The 16983-nt window shown below is 48.9% G+C and overlaps 1 protein-coding gene across 1 annotated transcript in view; it reads right to left on the bottom strand.

Annotated features, from left to right (window-relative positions):
- LOC134390168 (HHIP-like protein 2) overlaps positions 1-9957 on the bottom strand; it is a 125506-nt gene extending 115549 nt beyond the window's left edge. The window contains 1 exon segment of the mRNA XM_063113436.1: positions 9901-9957. Within this exon segment, the coding sequence (XP_062969506.1) occupies positions 9901-9957 (57 nt within the window).
- Between the last annotated feature and the right edge of the window lie 7026 nt (positions 9958-16983).

Here is a 16983-nt window from a genome sequence, read left to right as displayed (position 1 = left end):
AAAAGGATTTGCTCTGTTTGTGTAGTAGGGAGGACATAGCGACCGGAGAGAGTATACCAGTTGTCCTTCCTCTGTGCCCCCAACTGTTGGAGGTGTTGTATTTCTTGGGGTGCATATTGGGATAAGGACATAGGGGCCATGAGAAGGACCTGAGCAGGACAGGAAGAGTGGGGGCTGGTGATTGAGCAGCCTGTTTTGCCGTTAGATCTGCCAGTTTGTTTCCCTGGGCTATGGGGTCATTGGAGGTTTGGTGTCCTCTGCAGTGTATAACCCCAACCTCCTTTGGGAGTTGTGCAGCCTCAATAGCTTGTGTTAGATTTACTATGGCATAACCTTCCCAGTGCGCGGACATGGAGGTGGCGCTCCCGTCTATGAACCACGTAATAGGATGTGGGGAGATGTGTGGAAAGGGATTGAGAAAGAGGTCTAAAGCCTCTATGCAGTTTTGTTTCAAGGGTCATGAGTGTTTTGGGATGAGAGTAGCTGGATTTAAGGGAGGGCAAGGTTTAAAGGAGAACTGGGAGTTTTCAACGGAAGTAAGGTGAATAAGTTGTAGGTGGGAAAGGGAGAGAATTGACTTGGCCTTATGGCTGAGAAGGTCTTGACTGTTGTCCAAAAGTTAGTTTAGAGCTTTCTTGTGCTATAAGGGCAGCTGCCACCAAGGTCCGTAAACAGGGGCCCATTCTCAAGCTGTGGTGTCCAGTTGTTTAGAGAGGTTTGTAACCGGGGAGGAAATATCTCCTGCCTTTTGTCCCAAAACCCCGACTGCCAATCCTTGGGTTTTGGTGACGTATAGGATAAAAGAATGAGATAGATTTGGGAGGGATAGAGCTGGGGCTGCGAGGAGAGTGGCTATTACTCTCTGGAAGGGAAAATGAATGGGCTTTGTGGGATCTAAGGGAATGGCAGGGTCCCCTTTGGCTGCCTCATAAAGTGGCTTTGCTAGGATGCCAAAGTTAGGAATCCACAGGCCAAGATACACTACAAGCCCCAAGAAAGAAAGGATTTCACCCTTTGTGGTAGGAGTAGGGAGTTCAGAAACCAGGCTCTTGAGATCCATCATTATTTCTCTGGTATTGGGGGTGAGGTGGACTCCCAAATAGGTGACTGAAGGAGAAGAAATTTGGGCCTTGCTGGGGACACTTGATATCCCCTGGAGGCCAGGAAATTAAGGAGAGCAACAGTGTGGGCCTGTGAATCCTCATAGGAGGGGCTACAAAGGAGGAGGTAATCCACATATTGTATTAATGTGCTAGAGGTTGGGGGAAGTTCAGATAAGTCTTGAGCTAAGGCCTGGCTGAAGAAGAGGGCTATCATGAAATTCCTGGGGCAAAACTGTCAAAGTAGGTTGTTGGGAATGGCATGTGTCAGGATCAATCCTGTACTAAACAGTATGAGACATTAGGCTTTATAACCGGAAGGATGGGTGTATTAAAAGGTGAGTGGGTAGGCCATAAGAGATGCGAAGTAAAGAGTTAGTTTATAAGGGGCTTTAACCCTATTAGGTATTTATTAGTGATGGGGTATTGTGGGACATCAGAGAACAAAGAGGGTTTCTGCAATTTAACAAGGATAGGGGAATGGTGCATAGCAATGGAGGGAAAAGAAGTGTCCCATAATAGGGATTAACCTTGTCCAAGGGGGAGGGGAAGGTGGAAGCCCCAGAGCCCAGGTCTGGGTGTGGCCTGTAACAGGAGTATTGTAGCTGGGGTTAAAGTGTTTATGGTAAGGGTAGCTTTGAATTTGAAAAGAATGTCCCATCCCAGTAAGGGGACTGGGCATTGAGGCATTATTAATAATTTGTGTGTGAACTGGGTGTGATGTAGGGTGCAGGAAAGGGATTGAGTGATCGGTGGGCTGTATTCTGATCCTGTCACCCCTACTATTGTGATAGAGACGGGGTTGTTGGTCCTGCATATTCAGGAAGGGTAGAGTAAATGGCCTCTGTATCAACGGCAAAAAAGATCGGCTTACCTGCTACAGCTACAGGTGAGTTACCCTGGGCTCATGTGTGGTGATCTCTGTGGGGGCCTCAGGCCCTGGGCATCATCAGTCCTCCTCCCAGGCAAAAGCCAAGAAGCTCTGGTAGGGATGGCCATGAAGCCAAAGTCTGTAGGTTGGGGACTGGGCCACTCCCTCCCTGGAGAGTGGAACAGTCAACTCCCAGTGACCTGGTCATTTGCAGTGAGGACAGGGCCCCAGGAGGAGGCCTGGGGTTACAACAGACCCATGCCAAGTGGCCTGGTTGACCACATTTGAAGCAGTTCCCGAGTGGCTTGCCCCTTCAGGTAGCTGGCTTTGGAGTATGTGAACCACAGATGGCATTAACCAGGAGCTGGTATTTGGCCTGATCTCTTTCAAAACAATCCTTTTATTTTTTCTCTGCTCCTCCTCTCTGTTGTTAAAAACCTTGAAAGCTGCATTGAGGAGGTAATGTAAAAGGGCCATGCCTGCAGGGGAGTTTGGATCTCTATGTGTGTATTTATGTAAAGCCTCAGAGAGGTGGGTTAGGAACTCGCTGGGATTTTCAGTGGATCTCTGTGTGACCTCTCTAAGCTTGTCATAATTGACTAACTTGTGAGTAGCCTTTTGGAGACCATGAAGTAGGTGTGTGATATTATCCTGGAGATCCCGATCTCTGTGGCTGGCTTGGTAGTTCCGATTTGGGTCCATGCAAGGAACAGCAATGGCTCTCACAGGCCGCCTATTATTTTGAGCATGTACCTTGTCTGCCTGTCATTGGGCTGCCATCCATACCTGCTCCTTATACATGGACTCAGACAATTCCCTTCATCCCAGCCACTTTACAGAGGAGGATATAAAGGAGCCGGGGCTGAGGACAAAGAGAGGAAAAAGGTGGAGGGGCTGGTGAAGGATTTGGAGCATGTGGAGGTAGTTGAGGTGCCCCGTATGGGTAGCAAAGAAGTCTGATGGATTAAAAGATTAATCTGAGTCTGGAAAGGGGAGGTCGGGCGTGTGCTAGGAGAATTTGAGACTTAGGAGAGTTTTGACAGGGAGAGAAAGCAGAGATAGATGAAGGAGGCTTGGATCATAAGGAATCTCCAGCCTTTGCCGTTTCCGTGAGTATCTAAGTAGAGAGTGCCATCTTGTGGCCACTGGGACCCATTGTAACAAGGCATTCGAGTTTTAATGTTTCCCTGGAGGCCAAGGAATTGGCCAGGAGATGGCCCAGAGGTGTAGAGCATGGAGTACAGTACAGTGTGGAGGTTTGGATTAGGGGGATCCCATGTAGAGGGTGAGAAAGGAAACGGGCTGTCCTGGTAGAAGAAAAATGCCACCAAGGAGCGTCCTCCTTGGTGTGCCTCTTCTTTTCGAGCGAGAAGCCACCAACCAGCTAATGGAGCATCCTCCAATAGCTGGCGGGCACGAGAAGAGTTCCCTCTGTCAGGTGCCTGGGCTTCATAGAGACTGGAGTCATAGAGAGTAGTCAGGGGAACTGTAGAAGTAGGCAGGACAGACCTAATGACTCACCCTGAATTGAGGCTGGTGTTGGATGCGTTGGTCTGAAATGGCAAAAGGAGAGAGTCTCGGAGGCACCCGGTTTCAGCAGGTCTGGGAAGGGCGGCTGAGGACCAATCACCCCAAGAGAGAGGGGATCATCCAACAACGTCAGCCAAAACCCTTCCCGGGTTTTGGCATCCTAATGAAAGAAAGTGAGCCAAGATGCCAGGTACCATTCAAGCTTTATTAAAGGAAGAAAATCTGCCGGGCTGTGCTCAAAGTGATGGGCAGCCCAGAGCTGCCCTCAAAATGGAAGGCAGCACCAGGTGTGGGGGTGGTAGAGCTTATTTAGGGCACCAAGTGCTGGCTGATACCATCAAGGAGGGGCATTATGCTAATGTGGAAACTACACGACCAGGGTGGAGAACTGCACCCTTGCAGAAGCAAAAGGGTTTCTGTTTAAGTCAGGAGGCTTCTCGTAAAGGGAAGGGGGTAGGGGTTTGGTGCCGGAGTGGAAGACGAGGTCAGCGGCTATTTTGTGCTTATCGTGTGCACCATGGTGCCAGTCACGTCCAAAATCCATCAAGATTAACAGGAGAAAAGGCATACAAATTTATTACACACAAGTGTGCATGGGAGCCATGCAAAATATGAGAATCAAAGAAAAGCCAGATGGCTGAAGTTTTTATACTGTACAGAAAGGGATAGAGGCTTGGAGCTTGGTGGCAGTCATGGGAGGGAGAGGAGAGGAAAGGCACAGTAAACAAAGGCTGTCATGCCATGCGGGTCACAGTCCTCAGAAAGAATGGATGGCAGCCTGCAGTAAGGGTTTCTCTGTCAGACCTTTAAAAGTGTCAGACTTTTAATCTCCTTTTCCTGTGAGTTAATCTTTCCTAGATCCAGATGAGGGGACCTCAGAGAAAGCCTCTGTACTTGCTGTTGACGTCGCTAGTGGAGATTTTCTCTACAGATACAACTCTCCCCAAAGGACAGCTTTTCAGAGCTATTCCTGTGTCTGCAGCCCCTCAAATAGCCATCTCAATACACGCCCAAAAAGTATATTTTGCAATGGCATAATTTTGTTTCCCACAACCCTCCTTCAGTCTGCAATGGTTTGCTTTGCACATGTGGCTAAACACAGCAAACTTACTGGTTAATCCATGCAAGAGCCTGTCCATCTCAGACTTTGGGGAAGCAGGTCCTTCTCCAGAGATAGCAAGAGACAGGATGGAAAACCATCTTTCTGGACTGAACTGAAATGGTGCATGGGGCAGGCAGGTGGGCTTCAGTGGATCAAGTGGCTCTGGGTCCCTGCAGACCCTTCCTCTCTGGCCCAGGGTTGGCTTTTTCTCTCTGCCGGGCTGGGAGGCTTGGACTGAATAGGACATACTTTGGGGTTTTGACATGTTGGAGAGAAGTGAAGACACTTCTTTTCCCCTCCTGAGTGGGTGTGGAAGGTGTAGAGGAGGAAATAATTTTCTCTCTACCCTTCATAGTTGTTAGCTGGGATGAGCCTCTGTAACAAAAGACAAACTAACAAGAGAAAAACAGATGCTTATTAACGTATACACCTCATGTATATATACATGGTACACAACCACAGAAATGAGTAAATCTCCAAGAGGTGGCTTTGAATTCAGCCTTAAACACCATCTTCAGCTGAAATAAAGAAAAGAAGGTGTGAGGAAGTCCAGTCATGGGGAGGTGAGTGGGAAAAGCACAGTAAACCAGTCAGTTTTGTTATGCAGCTTTAAGTCATTGCCTTCTCCATTGATAAGAGTCTCTAGTGGTTTAGAGTTATCTTTCTCTTCCAGGTACAAAAAGGGAGACACCCTCACAAATGGAGATTCTCTTTATAGCTGTAAATTTTCCTTACAAAAGGACAACTGCTGTTTTCAGAGCTTCTCCTGTGGCCTCTCTTTCTTAAAATAGTCCTTATGCCAAAGAGGCATATTTGGAGGTGGCCCATCCTGCTCTCCTGCAAAGGGGATGATGCAGCGTGGGCGGAGCATTTGTAGAGACAGAAGGAGAACAGGAGTGCACAAGTTGGAGGAATAGCCCCAGCAAATGTGTGAGCACACTTGGTGATTTTAGTTAGAACAAGTTTTGTCCTGGGTGGTTAAAACACAGTCATGAAACTGGAGAAGAATCTCGAAAGATGGCTTGAGACCCACCCAAGAGAGATCTTGGGTACTATGCTGAGGAGTTTGGTGTTAATTCTGCTGCAGCAGGACATAGCAGAAGGTTTTGAGAAGGGGGAAAACGATTCACCAGTGCTTTAGGAAGTAGGTGCCAATGCAGGAGACCGAGAAGCAAGAGCTTGAAAGGAGAAGAATTGATTAGGAGGCCTCTGCACATGGGCAGGCCAGGGGAGACAGAGGAGTAGCCTGGGTTCCAGCAGTGGGAAGGACAAGAGTCCATGCTGGGCTAGTCATGAGGACGATGAAGAGGAAGAAGTCAGAGGACTGACATTTGCAGCCAGTTGTCTGGGTGGTGGCATCAAGGATGGGAGGGGGAGTCAGGTGTGAGAGGAGACGAATGAGTTCAGTTGTGGACATGGAGGATCTCGGATATCCTCAGGACAATCTCATGGAGAGCCCCAGAAGGCAACTGTGTGACAGGATAGGGACGGGACTCAGCCCCTCATCCCTATTTTCAAAGAATCCTGCACACCCAGGTAAGCTATTTTCACAAGCTAAGATAAGCAACTTTTTTTAACCACAGACTTCCCCCAGGCAGCTAGCCCAACTACTGCATGTGCACAAAGCTTCGAGGTGACCGCTACGACAACCCTCCTGGGGTGCCGGGAGTTAGCAGTACCACCATGTTGGACCTACTGAGCTGGTGCCAGGACCAAAGTGCTAACTGAGCACGTGCCCTTGCTGCAACTAGGAAGAACAGAATGGACCACCTCCAGAGGTGCAGAATGATGACACTGGCCTGCACCCCTTGCCCTGTAAAGAATCTGAACTTCTCCCCTCAGGGGGCTAGCTTCCTGCAGCTACCATCCTTATGCACGAGCCTATCTTTTGTTTAAATAAACCATCGCTTGCTTTACTGCTGCGTGCGGTGCTCATTTCTATGACTTTGGAATCCAAGAACCTTGTCCAGTAACAGTCGGAAATTTAAGACCAAGTCAGAGATACTTGGGCTGGAGAAGGGGTAAGGATCTGGAAGTTGGCAGCATTAAGAAGGCTGAGAAGCAGACTGAGAAGGAAACCCAGGAGAATGTAGAGCTGGTGAAGATGGGGACAGACAAGTCCTTGGTAGCCAGCAATGGGGAGGCCACCCACTTGTGCATAGCGGGAGCCAAAAAACCATCTAGAAGAAATAGGTGTGTGGTGAGAAAACGGAGCCCCAGATTATACAAAGTCACTTCAACTCCCAGGGCCTATCTGGGGAATAAGGATTTCTACCCCTGTGTGAGCCATAGTAGTGTCGAAAGAAAACCTATAAATATTGAGTTATTCAGAAAAATGATTTACTCACCTCAGGTTATTATGACTTTGCATTCTCCACATTAATCCTCTCTTAACGAGTTAAAACAAAGTCTTTTTCATCACTTTGCCATCATAGATGGTGGAAATATTAAAAACAAACAAACAAAAAAACTTCCATTAATGTCACCTTCAGGACTGGCTGGTTAGCTCCCTTGGGAGAGTGCCGTGCTGATAACACCAACACCAAGGGTTCAGATCCCCGTACTGGCCAGACACCAAAAAAAGCCCCCAAAACCCCCCGAGTGTCACCTTCATCCATCACTTGCTCCAGCCAGAAATACTGTCATCATCTTTGACGCCTCCCTTCTTCTCATACCTCATGTCTAACAGGACAGCAGGTCCTATGAACTCTCTTTTCTAAACGTGTCCAGAATCTGACCACTCCTCACCACCTCCATGGCTCCAGCCTGTCCATGCCACTGCCTGTCCACACCCTGCGTGGTGGCCACAGCCTCGTGACAGTCTCTCTGCTGCTCCTCACCTCAATTCTCAACTCAACAGACAGAATGGTCCTGATAAAATGCAAGCAGGACTTTGTCACTCTTTGGCCCAAGCCCTCCAATGACTTCTGTCTTAGTCTGTTTGTGCTGCTATAACGAAATACTTGAGACTGAGTATTTTATAAATAATGGACATTTGTTTCTCACAGTTCTGGAGGCTGGGCAGTCCAGGATCAAGGCGCCGGGCAGGTTCGCTGTCTGCTGAGGGCCCTCTTGCTGTGTCCACATGCGGCTGGAGGTGGAAGGGCACAAGGGGCCTCGCTAGGTCCCTCCAGCCCTTATGAGGCACAAATTCATTCGTGAGGGTGGAGCCCTTGGGACTTTAATTACTTCCCAAATGGCCCCACCACTTAACACCACAATGGGGATTGTTTCAACATGATTTTGGAGGGGACACCATAATTCAAACCATAGCAACTTCTGTCTCACTCAAAGTAAAACCTAAAGTCCTTGTGGTGGCCAAAGGCCTGACGTGGTCCAGTCCTGCTCTCTCTCTCCACCTCTCTTCCGCTGTTCCTCAAACGTGTCATCCCTGGGTTCTTGAGCTTTCTCTACCTACAGTGCTCTTCTCCTGAATACCCATACAGCACGTTCCCCACCCCCCCAGTTTTAGGTCTTTACTCAAAGATCATATTCTCGGAGAGGCCTTTCCAGACATTTCTATTTAGAATTGAACCCTTGCCCCCCCCACACACATTATTTCCCTTCTTATAATGTGTTAAATATACGATATAATTTACTCTGTTTCCCTCAAGTAGAATGTAAATCCCTAAAAACAGGGATTTTTGTATTTGTTCTGTTTACTGATGTGTTTCCAGGGCTAGAAAAGTGCCTGATGTGTGGTGGGTGCTCAGAACTCTGTGTCGAGTGACTGACTCTCAGCTCCTGGGCCGACACTGCCTTCTGATCTATGTCTGCTGTGAGAAGGTGCCACCAGGCTCCCCATCAGGCTCTGTCAACAGAGGTGCCAGCAGCAGTTGAATATGCCTTGCAATTTGGGCTACATTGGTAGAACCAGCCTCCTCATGGCATAGCCTCCCCATCCCAAGACACCAGCTCCTCAGAGGTCCGAGTTTCTGTTCAATGGGGTCTCTCCTCTAATTTCCTAAGTTTTAAACATTCCAAACTCGTCCCTTCGTTCACTCAGCCCCACAGGTAGTAGCTTCCTGAAGTTGTTGCCTCCATGATGCATTGAACTACTCTTTTTATCCATTCAGTTACTTTATATTAGTTAGCAATGGGTTACTTTAAATTCTTTCTGCTCAAATAACTGGTGCAGTCCTGTCTCCCAGCGGATGGATGGACAGATGTAGCAAATACAACCCCCCACTCAGGATAACCACCTGTTGCCTATAGACTTCCAACCTGAACTTCTATCTGTAACCCAGACGCTTAGGGTGGGCAAGGGCTGCCTGGCCCTCACGATCTAGGGAAGTCTGGAGACCACTCCTATTTCACACTTCGTCTGTTCCACAAAGCCTTGCCTGAGGCCCAGGACAGACCTCATGTCCCCGTGTGCCCTTGGCGCTCCTTATCCCTGTCTCCACCCCTGCTCCTGTCACCGCATATTGAAGCCACTTGTTTTCACACCTGTCTCTCTTCAGAGTGTGGTGACACACCCAAAGGCAGGGGTCATGTTTTATCCATATACAGCCCTACTGCCTCTCATATTTCCCAACATGTAGTAGGTGCTCAGTAATGTTAACAAGCCTAATAAATATTTGATAACCCAGATTTTCCAACCTGATTGAAAGCCACTCATTTTAGTGTGCTGTCCAACCTGGTATAAATACAAAACAAAAAAATTTCCACATGGCAGTAAAAACAAAAGAAAAAAAGAGAAACAAGAGTCTATGCAGAGTACAATGCAAAATGGAACTTTCAGATGTGAAGACGTGGCCAGTCCCCAGTGAGTCCCTCTCCTCATAATGTTGGGCTGTAATTATGTTTGCATCGAGTCTGCATGTTATTATTTACATTTTCATGTTGGTGTTTGCATAGTTGGCAGGGCTCCCAAGTAACCTTTCCTATCTAAGCCCAGAGACAGCTGCATATCTCTTGAAGGGTTGCTGAGGTCCCCAGACAGCAGCCTCACTCCAAGGTTAGAAGGGTCTTGTCAGCCAGGATTTTCCTTTCAATCTCAGTCTGTCTGTCCATCTCTCTCTCTCTCTGGTTTCCCCTACTCCCCTCTCCTCCCCTCATCCCTCCCTCTCTCATTTCTGATACAGCATTTACCTAAATCACTTGTGCAATAGATAACAACCCCATTATAGCTGTTATGCTTCCCCTGCATGATTAGGAAGTGTATTGTTGTGTAATTCGGAAATTAATTAGTAGTAAGTGTTTCAAGAATGCAGGTGGAAGAGGGCGCCTACTGTTCTCCATCAGCCATGCATCTGGATTAGTTTCTAGCTCCACAGGAACATTTCCAGGCTCACCCAGGGATATTCCCCGTAGAGGACACCACCTAGGCCTCCGTGGTACTTGTTGGCCATCTCTTCTTTACCCTGGGTGGGGAGGGTACAGGTGCAAAGGCCACAAGCTGTTGCATGCCAAGGTGCTTTGGCCCACTGCTGGCAGCAGCCACAGAAGGTGTCTCTTGGCTGTCCAGAGAGATCTCGGAGTCCTTCCAGTCCAGGGAATGGGTGAGGTAGGTGAGGCCAGGCAACCTGAACCTAGGGGAGTCCAAGGATCTTGCCCTAGCTGGGAAGTAGCCTGAAGTTATTTCCCTCTGACTTAGAAAGGAAAAGTACCATATTGCTTAACACAGTCAGGATTGTGGAACAGAAGACAGGAATAAGCAAGGGGATAGCAGGTCCTGTGGGGCTGCATGACGGCTCAAAGTTGGGGCAAAGCTCTGAATCCTCCAGAACAGCCAGGCTTCTCCACACAGGTTCCATCTTTTCCTGTCCTCTTACCTTCTCTCATGCTGTTCTCCCCACCAGGAATACCTTCCTCTCATTACCAGCACTTCACCCAGTGCCTGGAACATAGCAGATGCCTGGTGAGTACTTACTGCAGGAGTGGCTAAGTGAAATTCCGACTGGCGAATTCCTACCCAGCCTGCACGAAACCTGCTCTGTTTCCTGAGGCAGCATCAACCCTCTGTCCTCTTGGCTAGCCTGAGCTTCCCACACCTCTCTTACCACACTTATGTCACACTGCTTTCACTATTTACTAGTACATGGATCTGTCTCCCCCATTAGACGGCAAAGACCTGTCTCATTCATCTTTGCATCTCCTCCTGCAATTCCCAGGGCAAACGCTGATCCTGACATGTAGTTGGTGCTTAAAAAATGTTTATTGATTGAGTTATGGAGCAGAATTGAAGGGAGTGACTCCATCCCCTGAGAGCCCACCCCACTCCCTTTGGGATAGTGAGGGTTTCCGCTCCAGGTGGCCAGGAGGAGCCAAGGGGCCAAACAGGAGCATCCTGTGCCCACTGGCTAAGTCCACTGTGCAAACCCACTCATTAGTATCCATGAAGTTCTGGAACAGACTTCTCAGCAGTCCCTTCCATAGCACAAGCAGAATAATTCTGACTGCAGGATGATTTTGGCTTGAATTTCATCACCAGATCATGTCTCTCATCTCCTAATCCTCTCTTCCTTGTTGAACTGGATTCAATTCAACAAGTCTAAGTTGAAGGCTTATGATGTGCATAGAACCAAAGGACCTTCTCAAACCCCAGAGAGCTCCCACCTGCTTTTCTGTCGTTACTGACAGAGCCATCGCCTCCAGCAGAAACTCCGAAGCAGTGCCCCTCCCCACTGGCCAAAAGGAACACTTGGTGACAAACTCAGAGAATCTTGCTGCACCTCAGGATCCTCTACCTTAGGCTTGAAATTGATCAGGACTAAAGGGAAGCCCAGCAGGCAAGGCTCAAGATATACAAAAGTGACCCAAACTCTGCCACTAACAATAACTACAAAACAATAATGATCACTGATATTTATGACATGTTTTCCTAGGAAATGGCCACTGTTCTGTGTGCTTTCATGCAGTATATAATGAGATCCTTATAACAATCCTATAAAGTATGTATCTATTATTATCCCATTTTAGTTAGGGAAACTGAGGCACAGAGAAACTGGCAGCAAGATGACAGTGTAGGAAATCTGTAGAAATCTGCTTGAAGATGGAGGGTCGGAGGTGGTGATTAATGTTTGAATGAATGATGTGAAATTCCAGCCCGGCAGGTCCCTTTTGGAGAGGTACAGGGTGCAACCTTCCCCTCTCTCCACCAATAAGCTGCTTATTTAATATGTAGGATAATTCACCAAGACCTTGAGTTTTACCAGGTGGCCAAGCTATGGACTCAGGGGATGACTGTGACAAACAGAGGCCACCCAAGAAGAAATGCCTTTGCCTTCTGGCTTTTCTTCTCTTTAAGCTGGTCCCCTGGGAGGCAGCAAGGAGTAGCTGAGGAGGGATTCCTAGAGGCCAGGAAGGAGACTGGCTTCCCATGCCCAGGCAGGGGCTCAGGGAAAGAAACGGATCTGAGCAAACACAGACCCAAACGTGAGGCTTCCAACCAGACAGTCCTGGAGCCAACAGGCCCAGGAGCAGAAGAGGCCACCTCCCAGGACCAAGGGTGGCCAGGCTTGGACAGCAACCACAGCAAAGTGACAATTAGACACCCTCTTCCCATTTTCCGGTGCCTTGTCAACCATTCTGTGTGGTCCTGGCGAGAGAAGGAAGCTGGGTAGGATGGGAACTCTGCGTGAGATTTAATTAGACTGAGAAACATGTAGAGCAAATTCATATTGCCAGCATTCTTTTTTAAAAGTCCAATTATTTGTTAATCATTCAATGGTGTGAAAAAAAGGAAGATCCTTAGATTAAAAGGTGCAAGGTGAGGACCTTGTTTGAATCTCCATTCAAATAAACCAACTGTAATAATACATTTTGAAGTCAATCAAGGAAATTTGAATATATTTTGGTTATTAGATGTGATTAAAGAATTATTGTGAATTTTGTTAAGTGGGATAATAGTGCTGTGCCTGTGTAATAAAATGTCCTTTTACAGAGATGCATAATATGAGGCAAAACGTCCGTATATCTGTGATTTATTTTATTTTATTTATTTATTGTGTGTGTGTGTGTGTGTGTGTGTGTGTGTGTGTGTGTGTGGCTGGCCAGTACAGGGATCTGAACCCTTGACCTCGGTGTGACAACACCATGCTCTAACCACGTAGCTAACCAGCCAGCCCTCTGTGATTCATTTTAGCAAAAAATTCTTCAGCAAGAAATGAGAAAACAGATATAACAAAATATTAAGAATTGTCCAACCTAATTGATAATATATGAGGGCTTCAGTACACTGTTCTTTTACTTTTATTTATATTAGGCTTATATAAATATAAATAATATATAAGTAGGTAAATAAATATATAAATTTATATATAATTTAATAAGTAAACAATAAATGAAATAATGTATGTAGAAATAAATTTATAAAATATAAATATAGTGCAAAGGCTTCACTAAAGCATCTTCCCGCACGCCCACGGCCCCAGGCTCTGCTCAGAGCACAGCAGGGAGGTGGGAGCGTCATCACCCTTCACGACTCCTGACGGTACTCAGTGACCAGAGCGACACTCCACCCTCATTTCCACCTCTCCTAAAGTCCTACACTCACCTGGTGAGCCAAGCATGCAGGCCTCCCAAAATTGTGAGCAGCCAACACCTGTCTCTCACAACTAAGCAACTCCAAACTGTCACCCTTTCCCCCACCCGTGGGCCCCCTGCTTCCTGCAGCTGCCACTAGCAAGTGACTGACATCCTTTCCAAAGACCCAAGCCACGTGAGAAGAAGTTCAGACATGGCACTGACGGCAGAGGCCATCCAGGATTCTCCTCTCCAACCTCATTGTCTTAGTGGGTTCAGGCTGCTACAACAAAATACTACAAACTGGGCAGTTTATAAGCAACGGAGATTTATTTCTCACAGTTCTGGAGCCTGGGAAGTCCGGTATCACAGTGCCGGCAGATCTGGTGTCTATGAGGGCCTGATTCTTGGTCTTCTCACTGTGTCCTCTTGTGGTGAAAGAGACGAGAGTGCTCACTTGTTTCTTTTTACAAAGGCGCTGATCCCACTCACGAGGGATCCACCCAAGTGACCTGAGCACCTCCCAAACACCCTCCTCCTAATGTCCTCGCATTGAGTGTCAGGATTTAACACGTGGATCTGGGGAAACACAAACTTTCAGCCTATAGTGCTTATTGTACCACACAGATGACAGCCTCCAGAGTCACAACACATAGAACAAGGGACTAAATAGTAGAGAAAATGTGGCAGATACGTCCCCTCTAAGTGGGCCCTGTCGGTGGGTATGTTGGTTATTCACTGTCAGTTATGTGAACTCTCAAGGTCAGCCAAGCCCATACGTACATCAAAGGAAAGGATTAACGTAGGGAAGGGATTGATCGGAGACTGGGGTCTCCCATGGGAGAAGAACAGAGAGTCAGAGGCTGGGGCACGGTGGGACGACTGTGTCCTAGAGCCAGAGTCAGAAGCAGTCACAGGGGCTGGGCTCGCAGGAACCAGAACATCTCAGGCAGAAAGATGCTGGCCATCTGAGAATCGGGCAGGTGGGGCTTGGAGTGAGGAGACAGTCGCTGTGAGCTGGCCCAGTCAAACAGGGATGCTCAGCTGACTGGACAAAGGAAGACTTTGTTCTAGGGACACAGCACCCAACTCAAAAGAGCCGCTGGAACCAGAGATCAACCAAGGAGCCAGAGTGAGACCACCCAGGTGGAATGGGGGACTCTCTGGCAGTCCTGAGGGGCTGAGATGGGTGACCCTGCAGAGCTGGGCTCTGAGAAACCCCTTATGGTCAGGACCTTGGCCAGGAGAGCCTCCTGGTACCTGCAGACAGGCTGTCAGCTTGACTCCCGGCCCTGCTCAAAGATGCCTCTGTGATTATGTATAATTACAAAAAGTCCTGCCTGGGCAGGTGGATGTGAGGAGAAAGCTAATGGGTGACTCTTAGCAGGAAAAGGGGACTCGGTGAAGTTGGCCTGTTGCTGTAGAATTACCCAGAATATTCGGTACACCCTGAATGCCTCTCACCCAAATGTCAGCTTCCATGTCCCGGGAGGCCTCCGATGAGTCCGGGGGCTGTGCAGTGTCCTGAGCTTCCTCGCTTTCATTAAGGAGGAAACACACTATGCCTTTCAACGGTGCAACTGGCCCTGCGGGCTAGGGAGGACTGGGTACAATAGAAAAAGAGTGACCCAGACCCCTATGGTCATCTCTCCAGGCTAACTGTAGCCCACCACTGAGCTGCACCACTGAGCTGCCACTTACAGAAGGTAGGGAATCTGAGAGCTCCCGTGGGATTCTCTGCAAAAATCAAAGACCTGCTGGCATGGGTTGCAGGCCTCGGCTTCCCTTGCTCCTGGCATTGTGGGGATGGGCAGGAGCCAGGGGAGTGAGCAGCTCAGCAGGGTACCCTGCAGGCGCTACACCTTCTCCCAGAGCTCCCCAGCCCTCCCCACCCTCCCTGCAGACACAGGCCCAGCTTTGATGAATCTGCACATCAGCAGCATTGCCTAAACTGCTGTTTCATCGCACAAAGCCATCCTCTCTGCTGGGAGGACAAAGTGGGACCCCGTCTCTACAGAGCCTCCTCATTGCAAGGGAAAGACACAGTCCCATTCACTGAGGGCCACTTTGTGCCAGGCACTGTTCTAGGCTCTGAGGGAACCAGGAAAACACCATCTGCATCCAGGGACTCTCTGACTGGGGCGGGGAAGACAGCAAGTCTGCACATTAAGGCAGTAAGTGTGGTGCAGGCTCTGGAGCAGGAGGCGCAGGATGCGATGGGAGCCCTGGATTCCAGAAGCCCTGGTCTCTCCTGAGATGCAGCCAAAGCCAGGGGCAAGGCAGAGGCCATGCCTAAATGCAGCATCTCCTTCTGCTCTCGCCCGGGGAGAAGGGAGCATGAAGCAACCTTCAAGGTGTGTGAAAGGAAAGCCTCTCAGACAGAACGCAGCATCGGGATCCTCAGCCTGCTTCATGGGCTGCACTGCCATGCTGCCTCCAGGACAACCCTGCCTGGGACCCAAGACCCCCAAAACAAGTGACATTCTGTAATGAGAACTGGTTTTTTTTGTTGTTGTTGTTGTTGTTTTGTTTTGTTTTTATTACCAGACTATTCCCTAAAGTAATTGAAGCCTGTAGGGCTTAAAAATAAAACTACCTGTTGCAAGTTGATTATAATATAGCACTTTCTCTTTAGGGAGAACTGGTTTGCAGCACTCTGTATTTAAAGAACGGGGTGGCTGGGGGCTTGTGACATGGTGGACACGTGGGTGAGTATGGAGTAACACCAGCTGGCCCAGTGGAGCAGGCGGGCGAGGTGCACACCTGCAGAGTCCCACCGATGGGAGCTCCGTCCCACCCCTCCCTCATGCCCCAGACTGGACCACGGAGGACCCTTTTCCTCTGGGACCCACAGGCTGCTAAAATAAATTCGAGAGGTCTTCAAAAAGTTCATGGAAAGAGTCCTACTATTTCAAGTCTATGTTTCCATGAACTTTTTGAAGTGCCCTCGCATTCCTGCTTCTCCACCACCACATTCACTGGGCCCTGCCTGCAGTGCTGTGATCCCAGAGCCACGCCCTGCGGGGCGAGATCCCAGAGCTCTCACCCCCTCTTCAGTCAGGGACCTGGCCCTCCTCCCCCTGGGTCTTGGGGGACTGGAAGGCAGTGTTAAAGCTGACTGGTGTCTTGCCATACTTGTGAGTCATATTCCTGTAAGGAACGTTCATCAGCTCTACTTCTGGAAGTGGAAAATTAATCTTTAATCAGGCTAACGCAGGGTCAAGGCATGTGTGTCCACAGTCTGCATGTAAGAACAGCTCTACCCATCTACCCACTAGGACACTGTGACTATGCTTGTCATTTCTTAACAATAGCAGTGACCACTGTGCTCAGCTGTAAGCAAAACTAACCGGTATTGCATTTCCCCTTGAGCTGCTTGTCAGGTGACAATCCCCTCAGCACAGCACAGCACCTTCCCCATCTGCAGGTGAGGAGGAAAGTCCTGCTCTCCCAGCACCGGCTCCTTCCCCAGGGCGTCCCAGAGGCAGCAGGCAGCTCAGTCCTAGAAGCTGCTCCTCCAAGAACTCAGCCCACATGCTTCACCTTCCAGCAGTTTTGGGCCGTATCATTTCCCAAGAGCATCTTTCCTGAAGCATGAAAAGCTCAGGGTGCTCCCCAGAAGCACCTCACTGGAGAAGGGGGATGCCGTTCTGGCCTGTGACTTTAGTGGACACCTTTCTGTCTACGGCCCTGGGCAGCTTCGACAGCTCATGGCAACGCTGCTGCTGTAGGAGGCAGGGTGCCCGGCATGCACAGGTGGGACGGCCAGGATCTCAGGCAACATGACAGCCAAGAAAGATATGACTAACCAGTGAGTGTCACTCGAGGACAGATGTGCACACAGTTGTGAGGAAGGGGAGAAAGGGGCAGGCAGGGAGGCAGGGGGTGTCACCGCCGTCCAGAGCCCTGGG

Source organism: Cynocephalus volans, chromosome 11 (assembly GCF_027409185.1).
Source record: "Cynocephalus volans isolate mCynVol1 chromosome 11, mCynVol1.pri, whole genome shotgun sequence".
In the NCBI taxonomy this organism is placed as follows: domain Eukaryota; kingdom Metazoa; phylum Chordata; class Mammalia; order Dermoptera; family Cynocephalidae; genus Cynocephalus; species Cynocephalus volans.
This window is presented reverse-complemented; position numbering and strand designations above follow the sequence as displayed.